General features: G+C 45.2%; 2 protein-coding genes across 2 annotated transcripts in view; one reads left to right on the plus strand and one right to left on the minus strand.

Annotated features, from left to right (window-relative positions):
• The window catches only part of angpt4 (angiopoietin 4), a 59,574-nt gene that overhangs the window by 31,258 nt on the left and 10,647 nt on the right, over window positions 1–17,669 (plus strand). Inside the window, exons 2-3 of the mRNA XM_034870094.1 lie at window positions 7,164–7,319; window positions 7,394–7,515. Of these exons, the coding sequence (XP_034725985.1) occupies window positions 7,164–7,319; window positions 7,394–7,515 (278 nt within the window). The remainder of the gene's footprint in view (window positions 1–7,163; window positions 7,320–7,393; window positions 7,516–17,669) is intronic.
• Window positions 9,012–14,513, minus strand: LOC117943766. Its single transcript, XM_034870095.1, has 4 exons — window positions 14,288–14,513; window positions 12,024–12,293; window positions 10,654–11,053; window positions 9,012–9,284 (listed from the first exon to the last, which is right to left on the minus strand). Exons 1-4 carry the CDS (start codon window positions 14,415–14,417, stop codon window positions 9,038–9,040), a joined length of 1,047 nt encoding a protein of 348 aa, XP_034725986.1. The 5' UTR covers window positions 14,418–14,513; the 3' UTR covers window positions 9,012–9,037.

Here is a 17,669-nt window from a genome sequence, read left to right on the forward strand (position 1 = left end):
AATCTCTCTCCATCACTCCAGACTACCTTCAGGGATTCCTGTCTGTGTCACAGGGGTCCAACAGGTGTCACCACAGACGCAGAGACACAGCGGGACAGATGCATAGGGCTGCTGTTAGTTTACTGTAGGAGGGCAGTGCCCAGGGCAAACCATGACTGAATAGACTTCATTACACAACAAGCATTAAAAAAGACAATGCTGTTAATAATCTTATAAAATGGTCAATTAGAATACAACAATTTTTCTCAAGTATTAACAAAGAAAAAGTAAATTTAGTAACCACAATTCTCATTGGAAGAAATATTTGGAACCTCTCACTTCACCAGACGTAAAAGAAGATCAGCCATTATTAGAAATGACAAAAAATGAGAAAGGACGGGAATTTCCAAATATTAGTACAAAGTCTGTAATGCAAAGTTCTAAATTGGATTAGAGACAATGCACTGCGATTCTGCAGTTATCGCATAAGGTCCATAAAGAAGATTTCTACAAAGATCTCCAAAAATGGAGATCATTGATAAATCCATTACCAGGACTCATATTTTCATATTGTCTGCCTTGTTATTACGCGTTGACAGCCATGATGGTGCAGTGTGTTCACTTCCTAACAAGCAGATTAGAGATCATAGTAAATACCAAACTTTTCTTTAAACCTGTGTCTTGTTATTATGTCTAAATATTATGGGGTTTTGCCTTTTTATTGCTTGTTATGCTCAGCTTGCCTTCTGTACTGCATGTTAAGCATTTACTGATGAAAGTCTATCGTCTGACACACGGACGGACTAAAACGTCCAGCTGTTCCGTTCTCTTACGACACACCATTCATCAGACAATATATAAGAGGGACACAGAGTGAAAGTGAAGAAAGGTGAAAAGACAGAGAGAAATGAAGCTAGATGAGATGAAGCGATTACTTTCACATCTGACGGTGATGAGTTCATACATGGGTAGGAGAAAGAGAGAGAGACTGGACGCTGTTGAGGGGTAGTGAGAGATGACAGAGATGTAGTTCCCTGCTCAGAAACGAAGCCTGGGGCCGGTGGCCTGTTCGCTCCGAGATTCAGCCACAACATCTGGACTCTCTGATACTCAGAGACACGCTGCAATATTATAGAATACTATATAGAATATAATAATACAACCGGCCCTGCAAGAACGCATGTGAGTCTTTGTTCACATTCATCAAGCTCACAATGTTTTCACAAGTTAAAGAAGATCAAGTATATCATTTTATACGACTATCATTTTTCTAGAGATCACTATCGCTCTCTATTTACACAAGATGTCAAACAAGCACACACATTGTGTTTGTTTAAAGGAAAGAAAGAATCAGAGGAATGAATTCTGAAGGAATGTACAGTACCAGTTCAAACCTGTTGCTGTTTGTTTTCCAGTCATTTTCTTGTGGTCTTCAACTTTCACATTTAAAAAGAAACACTTTTTATTAATCCCCATAGGGGAAATTGCAATTTACAGTCTGTTGTTATTACACACTACACACAGTCCTGATTACACACACATGCTCAGATCCTATACATGCACTAATGGTGAGATGTCAGATTGAGGGGGCTCCATCTGCTGACACGGCACCCCAAGCTTTCAGGGATGGGGGGGTGAACTCTAACTACCAGTCCTCACAATTCGGTCCGTACAGGGACAAAGACACGGCAAAAATACTCACTTCCAGTTATACCAACTGAAACTACTGAATGCCTTGTTCAAACGACCCCACTTTAGCCCTGGCTTTCCACTTGCCGACACCTCAGGCAGACAGGTTTTCAACAGTATTTTGTGAACACGTGTCAACAACAAGCGTGACTACGAGGGAACGCGTTGCATGGTATTGTGTATGATGTCATGATCCATGTCACTTCCCAGAAATACCTCCTAGTTGAAGATGGTGTAGAGTGAACACCACGAAAACGACTTCAGGAATCCCCATCACAACACAGCAAGTTTAGTGTAGTGTAGTGGATACTTAAAAAAAAATCCTTCATTGAACAGGACAGCTGAGGATAGGGAAGTGGGAGAGAGGGGGGGAACGACATGCAGCAGAGGGCCGCTCAACCATGTGACCTAAGGGCGTCCCACTGTAGTAGGGACTTTGGGCAAATAGCCATCACGCTATTTCCTGCTGTTCCATAGAGTCATTTTAAACCATTGAACCAATGCTGATGGTTTTTCTGGACCGGAGAGTCATAAAGCAGATTTTACACTGTTTCCATGTGTTGGGAACTTCTCCTGCAATGGTGTTAAAAGTAAGATATAGCCTTTGGTGTCTCTAGAGGGAGCTGTGAGAAGTCTGATGAATGTCAAGTGATGTCACTTGAGTCAGTTGGGTCTGAAGACTAAACTCTTGGAAATTAAATAAATCTGGGAAGCAGTAAAACATCTGGGGCTGCATGTCGTTTGCTTCAGGCTACATCATCTGCTCTTACTTTCTCACTATCAAGTTGAGTTGCATCGTGGGTAATGCAGGCTAGAAGATCCTAGCCGAGGTGGGTAATGCAGGCTAGAAGATCCTAGCCGAGGATACCTCAACTACATTGAGGTATCCTAGCCGAGAATGACCCGACGGGCCGGGCCGGGTTTGGACAGATATTTAGAAATGTTATGATTAACGCAATAAGGCACTGAACATTGTAAATTTAAAACAGCCTAGAGACAGGTGGAGAGATCAGCAAGTGAACTACCTGAAGCCCGGAGTCCTTGTCCGCGGCGTCCTCTCTGTTCCAGCCAGCAGCAGTAGCAGTGAGCCTCTGGCAGGACCATCGAGCAGAGGCGGAGAACAGATCCTCTTGTGGGATTTTTTGGGGAATTTTATTCTGTTAGCTTGGGCTAGTTTTGGTAGGCCTATGTTAATTTAATTTCAATTGGTTGTATGTTTGGGCCTCTTGTGCGCGCCTATGTTAACGTGCGCTTGTTTCCACCTGTTGACATTTCCGAATGCCTTCCTACAGTTGCTTAATACAAGCGGGCTTTCCACATGAACAAACGTACATGTGTCATTAGTATGAGAGTAAAATGAGATTTTAACTGTGTCGGGCTCGGACATAAAAATCTTAATGCAGGCTTGGGTCGGGTTCGGTTACTGTTCACTTGGACTGAAAAATGCGTTCCCGATCCCCACTCTAATGTAGGTCACCAGGTTTTGACAAATAAATATCAAGTTGAATAAAAAAAAGATATCTTTAATTCTTCTGCAACGATTTTGATACTGTTTTTTTATTGTTATTTGTGAATCCACCCCTAACCACGCCCCAACACTGATATCAAAGAGTCCTGGGGAACACGGGTCATCGCTGCTGCAGCAAGATTAGACAGAAAGGATGGTGGAAATGGAAAAAAGAACTGAACCTGTGCCTCTGATGGTAACACTGTGCAGCCATCCACCCGCACAGCTTCACCTTTCACTGCTCTGGGACTTCAAACTACTGGAACCATGTTTAGCTGTTTGCCTTCTTCAGTCCAGTGACTTAGTGTCCCTTTGGGTCCAGAGCTGCCAGCTCAGATCGCAACACACATCAGTGACCCACACTGCACTTGTTACCCCAGATTCCTATCGGTGCTACTTGCCTCTGCGTCAGTCTTCTTATCGGGGCTGTTTGGTGACCCAGTACTGCCACCCCCCCCACCTCCCTCTGTCATGTCACCCAGAGGGCGAGATCACAGAGAAGCCAACATGTGGTTTGAGTTAGCATCTCAGAAACAAGCCCTCCATACGTGGGGCTGTCTGTGTAGTCCCAGAGCTCGTCGGTCAGCTTGTGTAGCTTCTAATTGTGTGTGTGTGTGTGTGTGTTTGTGTGTAGTTCGAATTCTACAGCAGGAAGTAAGGGTCTCTTGAAAAGTCAGCATATTGTGTCTCTAGCGACTCAACAAAGAAATAACAAGACCAAAAAAAGAACCTGCTCAACTTTTCTTGCTGATTTCGATTATTTCGAATTCTCTACGTTCTCCTTCTTTCTCGTCCACTAACAACACGTTTCTGGTAAAAACTTTCTATACTGCAGCCTATATTTCCCCGTCTGCTTCTCTGCTGTTTGGGCTGTGCAGCAGCCAGGTGGAAGTTTGGCTTTTGTCAAAGGGAAGCAGAGCGTGGAGGGAGAAAGGAACCAGCTCCTTCCCTGTTTGATTATTTGATTAGCTTTCCCGCTGCATCGCAAAGTCTGAAGTTTCCCCTCCTCGTTCCAGGTTCCACTATGCTTACTCAGAAAAACGTCCCTGTAGAACGCCACCTGGGTTTGTGACTGGTTATTGTTTACATGTGTCATCAATGACCAGTGTTGGGGACGTCACTTTTTAAAACTAGTTCTATCTCGTTACTCCTTACGTCTTAAATAGTAATCTGTTACTTCACTCAGTTACCCCCTATGGAAAGTAACTTTTAACATTACTTGTTACTTTTACATTACTTTTAAAGGCAGGCGTCTCTGGCAGAGACTGAAGTTAATTATACAGGAACTATTTTTGACCATAAAGCCAGTGTCTGGGTTATCAGTGACAGCAGACTGGATTCTCTACTCAGTACCGGCTGATTCATTATGAACGAGTTGAGCGTGGGTTGAATGCCCACAGCAGGTCATCTGCGTTACACGGTGTCAGTGGATGTAATGTCTGTATCGACTTGTACCGGTCACGCAGCCATGATGGCCCGTGCCTTGTCGTAGACACATGAAGCCTCTTTTCTGGAAACCCTTGGGTCTCTGTGCGACCGACACAAGGCCACAGCGGCCCGCTGCGTGAAGCCTCTGAATGAGCCCATCTGGGAGGTTGTCAGCTTTGTGTCTGCCTGGCATGCTCTGTTGGTAGGACGGACAGTCCTCAGCATTGTGGGGACACGTGTCACGTAGCTGTCCGCTCAGGGCACTGTCCAGCAAAAAGCCAGGATGCTTAAAGCTCTCTCAAAAGTTAGCGCTAGCTGCTTGCCATGATTGCTCTGCTGCCAGCCTCGGGCACGTACTGTGTGGAGCTTGTGAGCGCGCAGCTGGGAAGGTGTCGCTGTCAAATCTGTCCATGGGAAACCTTGCGCCAAATTTGAAGTAGGAGCATGTTACACTACTTTACCTGAAAAATTAGTTATGGTGCTGTAAATATAAATGTTGATTAAATATGGATGTGACACAAATAACAGTGAGATTTCATTTTTCATGAGCATCTTATTTGAAATAGTGGAGGCCCTGGCTGAAACATAAGGTCAATGAGCATAAATGTTTAATATACAATGAATAAGGAATGGGACTTGACGAGATCAGCTAGAGAGCAGACGTCTCACTCTGTTGGACTTGTTGGAACTACAGAAACTCCGCTCATGGTTGCGCTGTGGTGTTATAGAGATGCTTGTTCTCACATGGGGGGCGGCTGTGGCTCAGTGTTAGAGCGGTTGCCTGCCAATTGGAAGGTTGGTGGTTCGATCCCCACCCCTGCAGTCATTGTCGAAGTGTCCTTGGGCAAGACACTGAACCCCGAGTTGCCCCCGGTGCTGCGCATCGGATTGTGACTGTGTGTGAATGTTTATCTGATGAGCAGGTGGCACCTTGTACGGCAGCCCCGGCCACAGTGTATGAATGTGTGTGAATGGTGAATGTTTCCTGTAGATGTAAAAGCGCTTTGAGCAGTTGTTAAGACTGGAAAAGCGCTATATAAATACAGCAAATTTACATAAACTCTCTGGCAGAAAACCCCCAAACCAGACATGTTTTTAATCAAGTTACTCACTAAAGTAAGTTAGTGAAGTAAGGTAGTTAATGACAGCTGAACCTTTCACCGATAAATGAGAGGATAGTGATCCAGACTCATGTGATCTGGGCATTGTGGCCTTGACTTGTCCTCCCACTGACTCATCAAAGCTCATTGGTAAATGGCCGTCCCACCGGGACCAATCTGTTTGTTGGTCCAACGATATATTTATCAACTGACTGTACTTCTCAGTGGCACTGATACCCTGAAGACGTGGAGTCTGAGGGATGAATATATGGCTGAGGGGATGGATTATTTATTTGTCAGGGTTAAAGGTCACAGAATGGCAGTGCAAGTTGGCATCGGTTGATATTCCCAGAGATGGAGAGACCCACGTCTTTATATACCAGACCTCTTGACATCTTTGATTTGGTGAACTGGATGCACTGAGTGGGTGCTGTTAGTGCTCTGTAGGCCTAATGCTGAGCCTCTGGATAGACTTAACACAACCAGGGTATGAGTCAAAGTTACTGTATGCAGTAGAAACAAATGAATTATGTAAGGGTTAAATATGTAAGGGTTAAGGGTTTCAGGTGTCCAATGTCAGGTATTAATGGACAACGGCAAGGCATGAACCATCCAACATGCAGTTCATTAATACATGACAATGGACACATCCAAGGGCATTATGCCATGGTCGCTTGCCAAATATGTATATTTTTTAAACATTAATTCATATTTGAATATGTTTTACAATCAAAATCGTAAGTTTTCAAAACAATTACTTAATTTCACAGGTTACGCCTGAGGATTTGACTAATACCTGGAACAATCAATTCCATCCCATAGGGTTGTTTTGCAATGGAAACGTTGGTCACTGCTCCAGGAAATAGAACGGACCTTAGATACAACTTGTCATGTTTATTGTTCTCTCAGCCTTAGAACCCTTCAGCTCAGCTCTGAGACAGTGAGCTAATGCTATGCTAGGAATAACATTACATAACATTGTGTACGGTTGGCAATCAGTACAAATAATTTGACAGTATGTTTAACATCAAGACAAGCTAGCTACCAGACATGTCAGTGTCCCCAAAACAACACAACAACTTCTACTACAACATGTATCCGTGATGTGTACAGTTACTGTCGGAGTAGAGACCTGAACAGGGAACAGGATGGGAGATCACTTTACTCCACAGCGCTGTGGAGTAAGCTCTGGCTACATCACAGATACATACCAGGATAGGAGACATTGCATTTCTTTAAACCAATCACACACTAATCTCCGGAGGCAGAGATGTCAGGCTTTATCCGGGAAATGTCCTTCTGTTGATCCAGACCATTTAAAGTCCAACGTCAGCCGTGTCTTTTGTTTTGGTTCTATTAGTCTGAGTTCCCTATGAATGTGATGTCATAGCAGCATTAAAAGGTAAAACTGTCTGCAAAGAAACTGAATCCTTTTAATGTGTTTGTCTTGTGGTCCTCAGTTGGAGACCGTCCTTCAGAAGAGCGTGCAGACAGCCATCACTAACATACCGTCGCACGTCGTCCATAACCAAACGGCAACCATGCTGGAGATCGGAACCAACTTGCTCACTCAAACAGCGGAGCAGACTCTCAAACTCAACGTGGTGGAAGCCAAGGTAACCAGTCGCCACATTGACCTCGCCACCTGGAAGCCGATGTCCTCGTTTTAATGTTGAATGTGTTCCACCAGGTGCTGAACCACACGTCTCGAATAGAGATCCAGCTGCTGGAGAATTCTCTGTCCACCAACAAGCTGGAGAAGGAGCTGCTGCTCCAGACCTCGGAGATCAGTCAGCTACGAGACAAGAACAGGTAGGACTCTTCATCTGTGGTACATTAGACACTCAATCATGCTCCATGGACACACTTTAGGAGTCAAAATTCACCAAGTGGACACATACCAGGAATTTGACTTTTTTTGTAAACATCTTGTGCAATTTCACACACATTAAAATTACCGGGACTAGTTCAAATTTTCACGAGATTTTTAGAGTTATCATATTCTGCTTATTTTTAGGTTCATAAATGTCAGAAATCAGTCAAAAAATTCATAAATCAGAATAGGTTGACACGGTTTCATTTTCAGAAAACACCATAATTTTGTTGTACTGCACATTGCTGCAGCTGCTCTTTTCACCCTGTGTGTCGAGTTCTCTGTTTTAGCTACAGAGTGAGACAGGGGTAGTATGAGGGCCCTGACAGCACCCTAGGTAAGGACTACTAGCCAGTCAGAAGCAGAGTATGAGGGCCCTGACAGTACCTAGGTAAGGACTACTAGCCAGTCAAAAGCAGAGTATGAGGGCATGCCATAGAGAAGTTTGTGAACAGTGTTTTCTGTTGGAGACGGACTTTAGGTGTTTTCAAAACTATTACATGCACAAAAAAAGATATTTAACACAATAAAGGAGAGGGGAAAAAGCATAATATGAGCACTTTAAAAAGTTCACAAAATGTAACATCTCCTTGGCGAATGACGCCTTTAACCTCTTCCCCAGATATATACGTGCACCTAAACGCCATGACGCACCAACCCGATAATCGGCCGTCGGACAGTCTGGCGAGGTCGTCACCGTGTCGTCGTCAGTCGGAGGATCCGTCGGCCTTCATCGCGGCCGACCGGACATGTTGAGTCAGAAGGCGGGCAGTCGGACTCAATGACCAATCTGATTGGTGGAAAGACGAGTGGGATGAGCGTGACCAGAATCTCTCAAAATCTGAGGAAAACCTTTCAAACTGCCCTCCGCGGATCTGAAATGAAGACAGATTCAGCAGCTGCACGGCCTATAACCCTTGTGTTGTTGTCCCGTCAACCACTAAACCTTATTATAGCTTTTTCCAACACTTTTGTCACTTTTTCAATGTTGTGGGTGCTTTTTGGATGTTTTTTCTAATGTTGACATTTTCAGCGCCCATTTTTTGTGATAAAAAAACTGAAAACGGCCCAAATTTGACCCGAGGACAACATGAAGGTTAAAATGTTTTCAGAAAAAAGAAATAAACTATTTTATTAAAATATGATATTGTCTCCCTAATGAGCCGCCATTATGCTCAGTTGTAAAATCCGGGAGCTGCCGGTTTGGATTACTTTGGGCAACAATACAGATTAGCAACTGCTGCTATGGAGACGTATTACAAACACTCAAGTCGGCGTCACTTCGGTGTGTTCTCAGGCACTTTTTGGCCTCGGGGAGGCGGTCGGTCCGACGGCCTATTCTGCCAACGGGCGGCCGTTGGGTTGGTGTGTCAGGGCACTTCCACAAAGACAGCTGGAATTAAATAACATGTGATCCCTACGATATTTTTTACAGAAAATGTCAATTGTGTTGCCCGAGAATCACTGAAAACTAGCAGCGCCAAACTCTGCTTCGTGTAGAAAGTGCTGCATCTTGGTCCGGACCCAGGACTGTTTCTGTGCGGGAAGCCTCCTCATGGCCGGAGCCAGGCTCAGCAGGAACAGTGTGACGTCGTCTCTCGGGTCCAGCTCGCGCTGAGCCTCGCGGGCTTCTGTCCTCTGCAGGAACTCCTCCAGCAGACCGTCCACTCCGCTCTTCCTCCGGGCCCGGGCCGGCCGGGCAGACTGGCTGCAAACGGTACACAAATATAAGATAAGACTTTATTAATCCCACACTGGGGAGAAAGAAGAAAAAAAATGCATTAGAGGCCAATGGAAATATAGGCTGGCCGATATTAGACATTTCCCGAACTATCTGTATCGGCCAAATACCTACAAAGAGTGAGGCAGGTCCTGAAAAGTCAGCTGAAAGGGAAAAACAAGATCCGAGCCATCAACACATACGCCCTGCCAGTCATCAGATACCCCGCTGGTGTAATAAACTGGCCAAAGGAGGAGACAGAGGCTGCTGACATCAAGACGAGAAAGCTCCTCGCAATGCATGGAGGGTTTCACCCCACATCCAGCACCCTGAGACTGTACACCAAGCGTAGCGAGGGAGGCCGAGGGCTAGTGAGCGTCAAGACCACTGTCCAGGATGAAACAACGAAGATCCAGGAGTACATCAGTAAGATGGCCCCCAAAGATGAAGGTCTTGGTGAATACCTCAGGCAGCAGAAACCCAAAGGTGAGGACAAGGTAGAGGAAGAACCGTCATGGAGGTACAAGCCGCTGCACGGCATGTACCTCAGACAAGTGGCCGATATCAAGAAATCCTACCAGGCTGGAAGAGGCTGGACTGAAGGACAGCACAGAGGCACTAATCATGGCAGCACAAGAACAGGCACTCAGTACAAGATCAATAGAGGCTGGGGTCTACCACACCAGGCAGGACCCCAGGTGCAGACTGTGCAAGGATGCCCCTGAGACAGTACAGCACATAACTGCAGGGTGTAAGATGCAGGCAGGAAGAGCGTACATTAAACGCCATAACCAGGCAGCTGTCATAGTGTACAGGAACATCTGCCACGAGTATGGGCTGGAAGTCCCAAAGTCAACATGGAAGCCACCTCCTAAGGTAGTCAAGAATGACCGAGCTAGGATCCTTTGGGACTTAAGGTGATGGCTTCCCAACCAGACATCGTGTTGATGGACAAACAGCAGAAGAAGGCAGTGGTGATAGATGTGGCGATCCCAAACGACAGCAACATCAAGAAGAAGAAACACGAGAAGCTTGAGAAGCCAAGGGCTGGAAGAGGAGCTAGAAAAGATGTGGAAAGTAAGAGCAACAGGGGTGCCAGTGGTAATCGGAGCACTGGGGGCTGGGACCCCCAAACTGGGAGAGTGGCTCCAGCAGACTCCAGGTAAAACATCAGAGGTCTCTGTCCAGAAGAGCACAGTCCTAGGAACAGCTAAGATGCTGCGCAGAACCCTCAAACTGCCAGGCCTCCGGAGCTTGAGGATGACACATTCCACCACACAAGGGTGGTATGTGTCATTTAAAAAAAAATATTTGTATATATGTGTGCGTGTGTGTGTGTGTGTGTGTAACTATCCACCTGTGTCTGGGGGACGCGGCTTCACACTCCGCCTCGCCGTCCGATTCGTCCGACAGCTCCACCACCTCGGCGCCCGGCTCTTCCGTTTTCACATGCGGCAGCAGCGGCGTCTGCTCCGCCGGCTGTGAGGACGAAGGCTGCGAAGAAGCCAGGGACGCGGCCAGAGACGTGACGGACTGCATCATCATCTCAAACAGCTCCTTCATGTTGTCGTGCGCCTGCGTTTGGACGCCGCAATAGTCTCTGGCGTCGGGCGCCGCCTCCGCCGTATCCGAGCCCAGCTCCGTCTTCGCCGCTTTGAATCGGACGCCGTCTCTGTGGGCGGAGAAAGGCCGCTTCCTCTGCGCGAACTCCGAGGAGGACGAGGACGTCGTCGTTGTAGCATCTGCTACAAAGATGTCTACAAAGACACACAAAACAACCACATTTCCAGGGTGGGAAATTTACGTTTTTGCCCGCCAGCCACAGAGGCTGGTGGAGGCCGAATTTTACCAGCCACTAATATATATTATACCAGCCACTTTATTAATGTATTATTATTATTACATGTTGTGTTAATATATGCAAATAAAAACTGAAGTGAAAAAAAAATTGCCTTTGTTGCCACACTCTGCTCCCGGGGTCTCATCTTTGTAGCGCAGTGCACTTGATATGAGACCTGGAGGACTCGCGGTCTTTTATTACCTCTAATTTAAGGTTAATTAATAAGAAATTGTTTTTCTGAAGACGAGTAGATTCGACACAAAGTACGGTGCATGGACTGGTCGCCTGTAAGGTGGGCTGTAGGGCTGATGGATGATATCATATCATCGTCTATGGTGATGGCTGACCGACATCACGATGGAGCGCCACCATCGTGATGTGATGCCACGCCCCGCACACCCTTTCAGACACACGCTAATCCTAGTGCACAGGAAATTGACAACTATCTGTCTTAAACTAGCAGCTGGGCTGCCCCTTAAGTGGAAGCTACTCCCCCCCCTCCCCCCCTTACGTGCAACCTATTTGTAATGATAGTGTCTCTCTATCTTCTGTAGATCACAGAGCTCGGATTGAGACAACACCGTAGTTAGGTCAAAGTAGGTCAAGTTGCAGCATGTAATACTGTCTGTTTACAGAGGGCATTTAAATGTATGTCTCATCACCTGCCAATTTAGGGGACATCGCTCAACCCTAGTGGACTAACCAGTCCCTCGTTTTCCCTTCCTCATCCCCCTTTTCTTTATAACAGTTGCTACTGCTGACTCTGCGGCAGGCCTCTAAACACCGGGGATATGTTGCCACATTTTCTAAACCGATGTCATGGATTAGCGCTGAAAACCACCCCTGTGGCTGGTATACAAGGCTAAATTACATCCTAAAGTACAGACCGTAGTCATCGTCGTCGCTGCGTGTGTCTGTGGTCGTGCTGCAGCCCATCTCGGCCGCGTGGAGGTGGGAGGGCTGCGGGTCCAGCGCCCAGCCATTGGTGCCGGCCGCCCTGGCGTCGATAAACGGGTTCAAAAACGACAGGATGGCCGAGTACCTCCACGGCCGGTAATTAAAGAGCCCGATGCCGCTCTCGCGCCTCTCTTTCTCCCGCTGGCGTTCCCTCCGGTGCTGGTCCCTCAGCGTCTTCCACTTCCTTCTGCACTCAGACTCTGAGAAAACACAGGAAGTAGAAGAATACATACGTCCACGTAGCCACAGATTCAACATTAGATGGGTTCTTCCTCTGTGGGTCAAAACACATTTCTCTGAGAGAATAACAGTTGCAGAATTTTGATGTCAATACATTTTCAGCCCTACCGTGTTCAAAAGGGTTCATTTAAAGCCGTGATCATGAAATAATCAAATCAATAATATATATATTGTTATCAGTATGGGTGTGAAAGTTCAATGATCCACCGTACACTTGAAATTGCTTCGCTTCATAGTCGTCAGATTAGTTTACCATATAATCAATAATAAAAACTAAGGGGGAGGCAGGGGGGTCCGGCCCGATCCGGCAGGGGAGAGTTCTAGCCCGACCAGCCTCCTCTCTTCAATCTGTCTCTCTTAGTTATGCTGTAATAGTTTTAGACTGTCGGGGGACTTCCTTTGACCCCCTGAGTTCCTGTGCATCCATGTCCTAGAAATAGTTGTTCCTAACCTAGCTCTGAGGAGTCCTACCCCAGAGTTCTTATGTGCTTTACCCCCATTATGTTTCCTTAGATCAGGGAGGCTCCGAAATCATGTTGGCAGCTGTTGCCGTGGTCCTGCTACACGTCCTGCGGTGCCCTGCTACGTCTGCTGTGCCATTTAATGCCGCACAGTACCCTGCTCTGCCATGAACTACTACTGTTCCATCATCTTTATCTGGGACTGTTATTTCCACTCTTCATTTAACCCCAACCGGCTGTCAGACACCGCCTACCAAGAGCCTGGGTCTGGGTCTGTCCCAGGTTTCTGCCTAAAAGGAAGTTTTTCCTCGCCACTGTCGCGCTGCTGCTTGCTCTGGAGGAAACTAAAAGAACTGTTGGGTAAATTATAGAGTGTGGTCTAGACCTATTCTCTCTGTAGTGTCTCAAGATAACTCTTGTTATGAATTGATACTATACATAAATTTTATTGAAATTACACACACACACACACACACACACACACACATACATACAGATCTCTTAAAGGAGCCCCATCACCATTTCACAACTAAAGCCTTATCGCGCTGATGTGACCAAGCCAACCATAATTTCTAAATATTTGTATCCTTACCACACACACACACACACACACACACACACACACGTCTACACCGCAACACACAAACAGACAAACACCTACACACATATGCACACAGACACACACACACATTATGAGTTCTAAGAGAAGACTTTTTTGCTGATACATAGCAACCTGTACTTATTTTATATTTTCAATCCATCCTTGTTAATGTGTCTGTTCATTCTGTAACAGTTGCCGGCTGTTTCAGCACATTACCGAACCTGTTTATATTTTCATTTGATAAAACAATGACGTTATACCTCTTTGTTTTTCAAGTTTACATCTTCAGTAGGAACCAAAGTGCTATATAAATAAAGCTGCCTTGCCATTCTTAAAACTATGATAACCATTACACACACACACACACACACACACACACACACACACTGTAGTTTATTTGGTTATATGTGTATGGTCAATGTGTTGCATTGTGCATAACTGACCGAAAACTGAAATAATAAACTAAACTTTAAAACCGTCACAGAGGGTTTTTTTCTACTTAATGAGACTTGTTTTCTCCTTTCAATGAAGGACTTGTAACAGTGGATTTTCGGTCTGTAAAGTGGTCAGCTGTTTTAGTAAATAGAGAGTCACTTTTCCTTTTATTAAGTGACTATACATTTGTGTTTTTTAAAGATGTACAAACGTATTCAGTAGGAACCAATGTGCTCGGAGCGGCGAGCGGCAGACAGTCGGGGGTATTTGAGGGACGGACTCGCTGTTGTTGTGATCTTTTCGAGAAGAGATTTGTTGTGATTATTAACGAGTAAAGTGGTTTAACGGAGTCTCACGTCACAGCTACTGGGCGTCAGCTCCGTGCGCGCGAGTCGGTGGAACAACGCGAGACTTAGCAGAGTGACTGATGACGATATTAAATAAATAAACAACTTACCGGGAACACCGACGATCTCTGAGACTTGTCTCCACGACTCGGCTCTCATGTTCAGGTCCCTGTAGGTCGGAGAGTTTGTGTCGTAGAGACTCGGGAAGCCGGAGACCGCCAGGATCAGTTTGTGCTCCATTTGGGTTTAAAAACTCCCGAAACCCGCCTGGTGGAGCGAGAGGAGACGAGAAGAAAACAACAACGGTGCGCTTTCCGCTTCCGGTGCGAAGCTAAGCGAACGCTATTGGTTCTCCCTGCCGCGCGTCACAAAGACATTTCCATTTTAAGAGCTAATTAACATAACATTTTGTTTATGTTTTATTTATTCAATTATCTTAATAGTCTTTTTTTAATATTTATGGGGTATTTCGCTTTTATTTATTGCATCTATTTAAAAAATGTAAAGTGCAATTTTCTTTTTTTTTCTGTGTGTGTTTGTGGGTGGGGTGGCATTTGTGTGTGTGTGTGTGTGTGTGTGTGTTAGTATGAGTGGGTCTGTGTGTTTGTGTGTTTGTGTGTGTCTGAGTGTGTGTGTTTATGTGTGTGTGTGTGTGTGTGTGTGTGTGTGAGTCTGAGTGTGTCTGTGTTTGTGTGTGTTTGTGTGTATGTGTGAGTTTGAGTGTGAGTGTGTGTGTGTGTGTGTGTGTGTGTGTGTCTGAGTCTGTGTGTGTCTGTGTGTCTGTGTGTCTGTGTGTTAGTGTGAGTGTGTGTCTGAGTCTGAGTCTGAGTGTGTCTGTATGTTTGTGTTAGTCTGAGTGTGAGTGTGTGTGTGTGTGTGTGTGTCTGAGTCTGTGTGTCTGTGTGTCTGTGTGTTAGTCTGAGTGTGAGTGTGTGTGTGTTTGTGTGTGTGTTAAAATCTCCTGCCTTTTTTCCAAGCTTGTGATAAGATGAAAACATACATTCTGCTGCTGTGTTCCTCGTAGCCGTTTCATTTCATGTTGATGCTCATTGGTGCTTTTGATGAATATTTATTTAGGCGAGACCGGGATTGCAGTTTCGTGCTTTTCCGTACTTTAAAGCCCTTTGTGATTCTATCCGTGAAGAACACTCTAAATTCATCTTTCTTACTTACTAACTTACCTGCTCCTCAGATCTCTGCAGGGTGAATCCAGACAGCTCGCTAGACTATCCGTCCAATCTGAGTTTACTGCTGCGCGACTGAATCTACTTTTGAACGTACACGTGTTTCACTGAAACAAGTTCCTTCCAGAGGCTTTTAGCAGAGGCACTGTGGCTCCGTCCGGCGCTTAGCAACGCCCAAGACGACTGTGATTGGTGTAAGGAAATTTAAATAAACCAGAGCACGTTTGCCAGACCCTCCTCCGCAGCGCTGTGGAGGAAGGTCTGGCAAAATGAGACCACCTTACTTACTCACTTACTAACTTACAGTTTGTTTCAGTATTATATCATTATGTCTGCATTGCCTGTGAAGAGATACGTGTAATGGAGGTGAAAATCCTCCGTCCTTGTTTCATCCAGATGCGTTCAGTTTGAGATTAAGTTGAGCCTGAGTTGCATTGCTCCCGTCTGGGTCATTTGGAACTTGTCAGGGCTCCCAACCGTGGAGAAAGAGTGAGGGTCGCAGGTCTCCCGGGGGGCCTCCAAGAGGCAACATTGCTCCAAAAAGTCCTGAACTCTTATTTCTGTTCTGACCTGGTAACAACGGCTTAAAGTACAGTCATGAAACAAAGATGTCTGCAACATCATTACTGTTTTTATAATAGTACAAGACACGTTGGTTTAGTAAATGTATCTTACGATGACAATAAAAGACGATAAATAACAAATAACAAAACAATATATTGTGCAGCCTTAACTCAGGGCACCTTTAACTTGATGTTAGTATCTTACTTGTATTCTTTTGTTGAATTGTAAATTTAACATCCTTTAGCTACATATTTTGTTTTGTGTCTGCACTCAGGAAGTCTTTATTTAAAGGGGCGCTATGCAGTTTATTGCCTTCTGCCTGCAGGTTTATCTATAGAGCCCCCCCTACAGGTATCTCTACAGAACCCCCCCTACAGGTATCTCTATAGAGCCCCCCTACAGGTTTCTCTATAGAGCCCCCCCTACAGGTATCTCTACAGAACCCCCCCTACCGGTTTCTCTATAGAGCCCCCCTACAGGTTTCTCTACAGAACCCCCCCTACCGGTTTCTCTATAGAGACCCCCCTTCAGGTTTCTCTATAAAGCCCCCCTACAGGTTTCTCTATAGAGACCCCCCTTCAGGTTTCTCTATAGAGACCCCCCTTCAGGTTTCTCTATAAAGCCCCCCCTACAGCCCTGTGTTTACTTTTGTCCCCTCCCTCATGACGATAGTGTTAAAAACTCCATCGCTACCTTGTTAGCCGGTTCCTGAATGGGCGAACGTGTGCATAGGGCTATGCGCAATTTTTAAATAATTGTGAATGTCTGTATGAGTCTCCCATGTGTTTTTAGCATTAATAAAATAGGTAAAAAGTAGTAGCATTTTTTATTTATGTATTTATTTAGGTATAAATTACCATAGTATCTCGTAGATGTTTGGCACTAACAAGGACTGCACTTAATTTCCCTGTATCTGTTACAATGACAATAAAGATATTATTTTATATTCTACTGGCAGTCCTGCACATATGGGTGCTCAGTGGGTGCTCTGTATTTTCTGTGGGTAGTATAGCAGGATAGTTTCCGGAGCACCCATGGTATCGGCACCTATGAATGTAACAACCTATCTTGTAATTCCCCAAAAGGAAGAAGCAGCTTCTCTACACTCTCAGTTTTATCAGAGATTGTAAAAACAGCTTTCGAAGGCGGCTGCTATAGAAGCTCACCAGACCTGCTGATTGCAGCGACTACATCCCATCATAGACAAAACAACAGTTTGACCCTGAAATATGTTTTTCTTTTGCACTGAAATTCCTTTAAAGATTGAAAGCTTGCAGAAAAAATAAATAAAAACGTTATCCCAGAAACCGAATTTGCATTTTCAGAGTTTGTCCTGAGAATCTGACACCTAACCCCAACCACTGGAAGCAAAGGGAAAAAATGTGGATCTCCATTTATACACAAGATCACTAAAATACATGCAGCATGTTGGGGAAATCCTTGTCAGTTTCCCAGACTGTTTACTATAGCCTAAATAAAGCAGCCGGGGTCAAAGGTCAGTGAGTCTTAAGAATAGAGCCTCCAAAAGGTCAGAGAATTGAACTGTTCAGCAGCGGGAAATGCTAAGAACACACGGAGTGGAGAGCGGCGTGGACGCCGGCCTGATGACGTCACTCTCAGGTTGGAGAAACACCTCAATGTCTGTTTAAAGTGCTCATATTACGCTTTTTGGCTTTTTCTCCTTTCCTGATGTTATATATCTTTTTTTGTGCATGTTAAAGTTTTAAAAGGGAAAAAGCCCATA

The sequence above is a fragment of the Etheostoma cragini genome, chromosome 4 (genome assembly GCF_013103735.1).
Source record: "Etheostoma cragini isolate CJK2018 chromosome 4, CSU_Ecrag_1.0, whole genome shotgun sequence".
NCBI classification, from domain to species: domain Eukaryota; kingdom Metazoa; phylum Chordata; class Actinopteri; order Perciformes; family Percidae; genus Etheostoma; species Etheostoma cragini.

Excerpts from the sequence above, each read along its gene's own strand:
- LOC117943766 (XM_034870095.1), bottom strand. The coding sequence starts at position 14,417 with ATGGAGCACAAACTGATCCTGGCGGTCTCCGGCTTCCCGAGTCTCTAC. Across the intron at positions 12,294-14,287 it reads AGAGATCGTCGGTGTTCCCG|AGTCTGAGTGCAGAAGGAAG; the intron begins GTAAGTTGTTTA and ends GTGTTTTCTCAG. Across the intron at positions 11,054-12,023 it reads CAGCGACGACGATGACTACG|ACATCTTTGTAGCAGATGCT; the intron begins GTCTGTACTTTA and ends GTGTCTTTGTAG.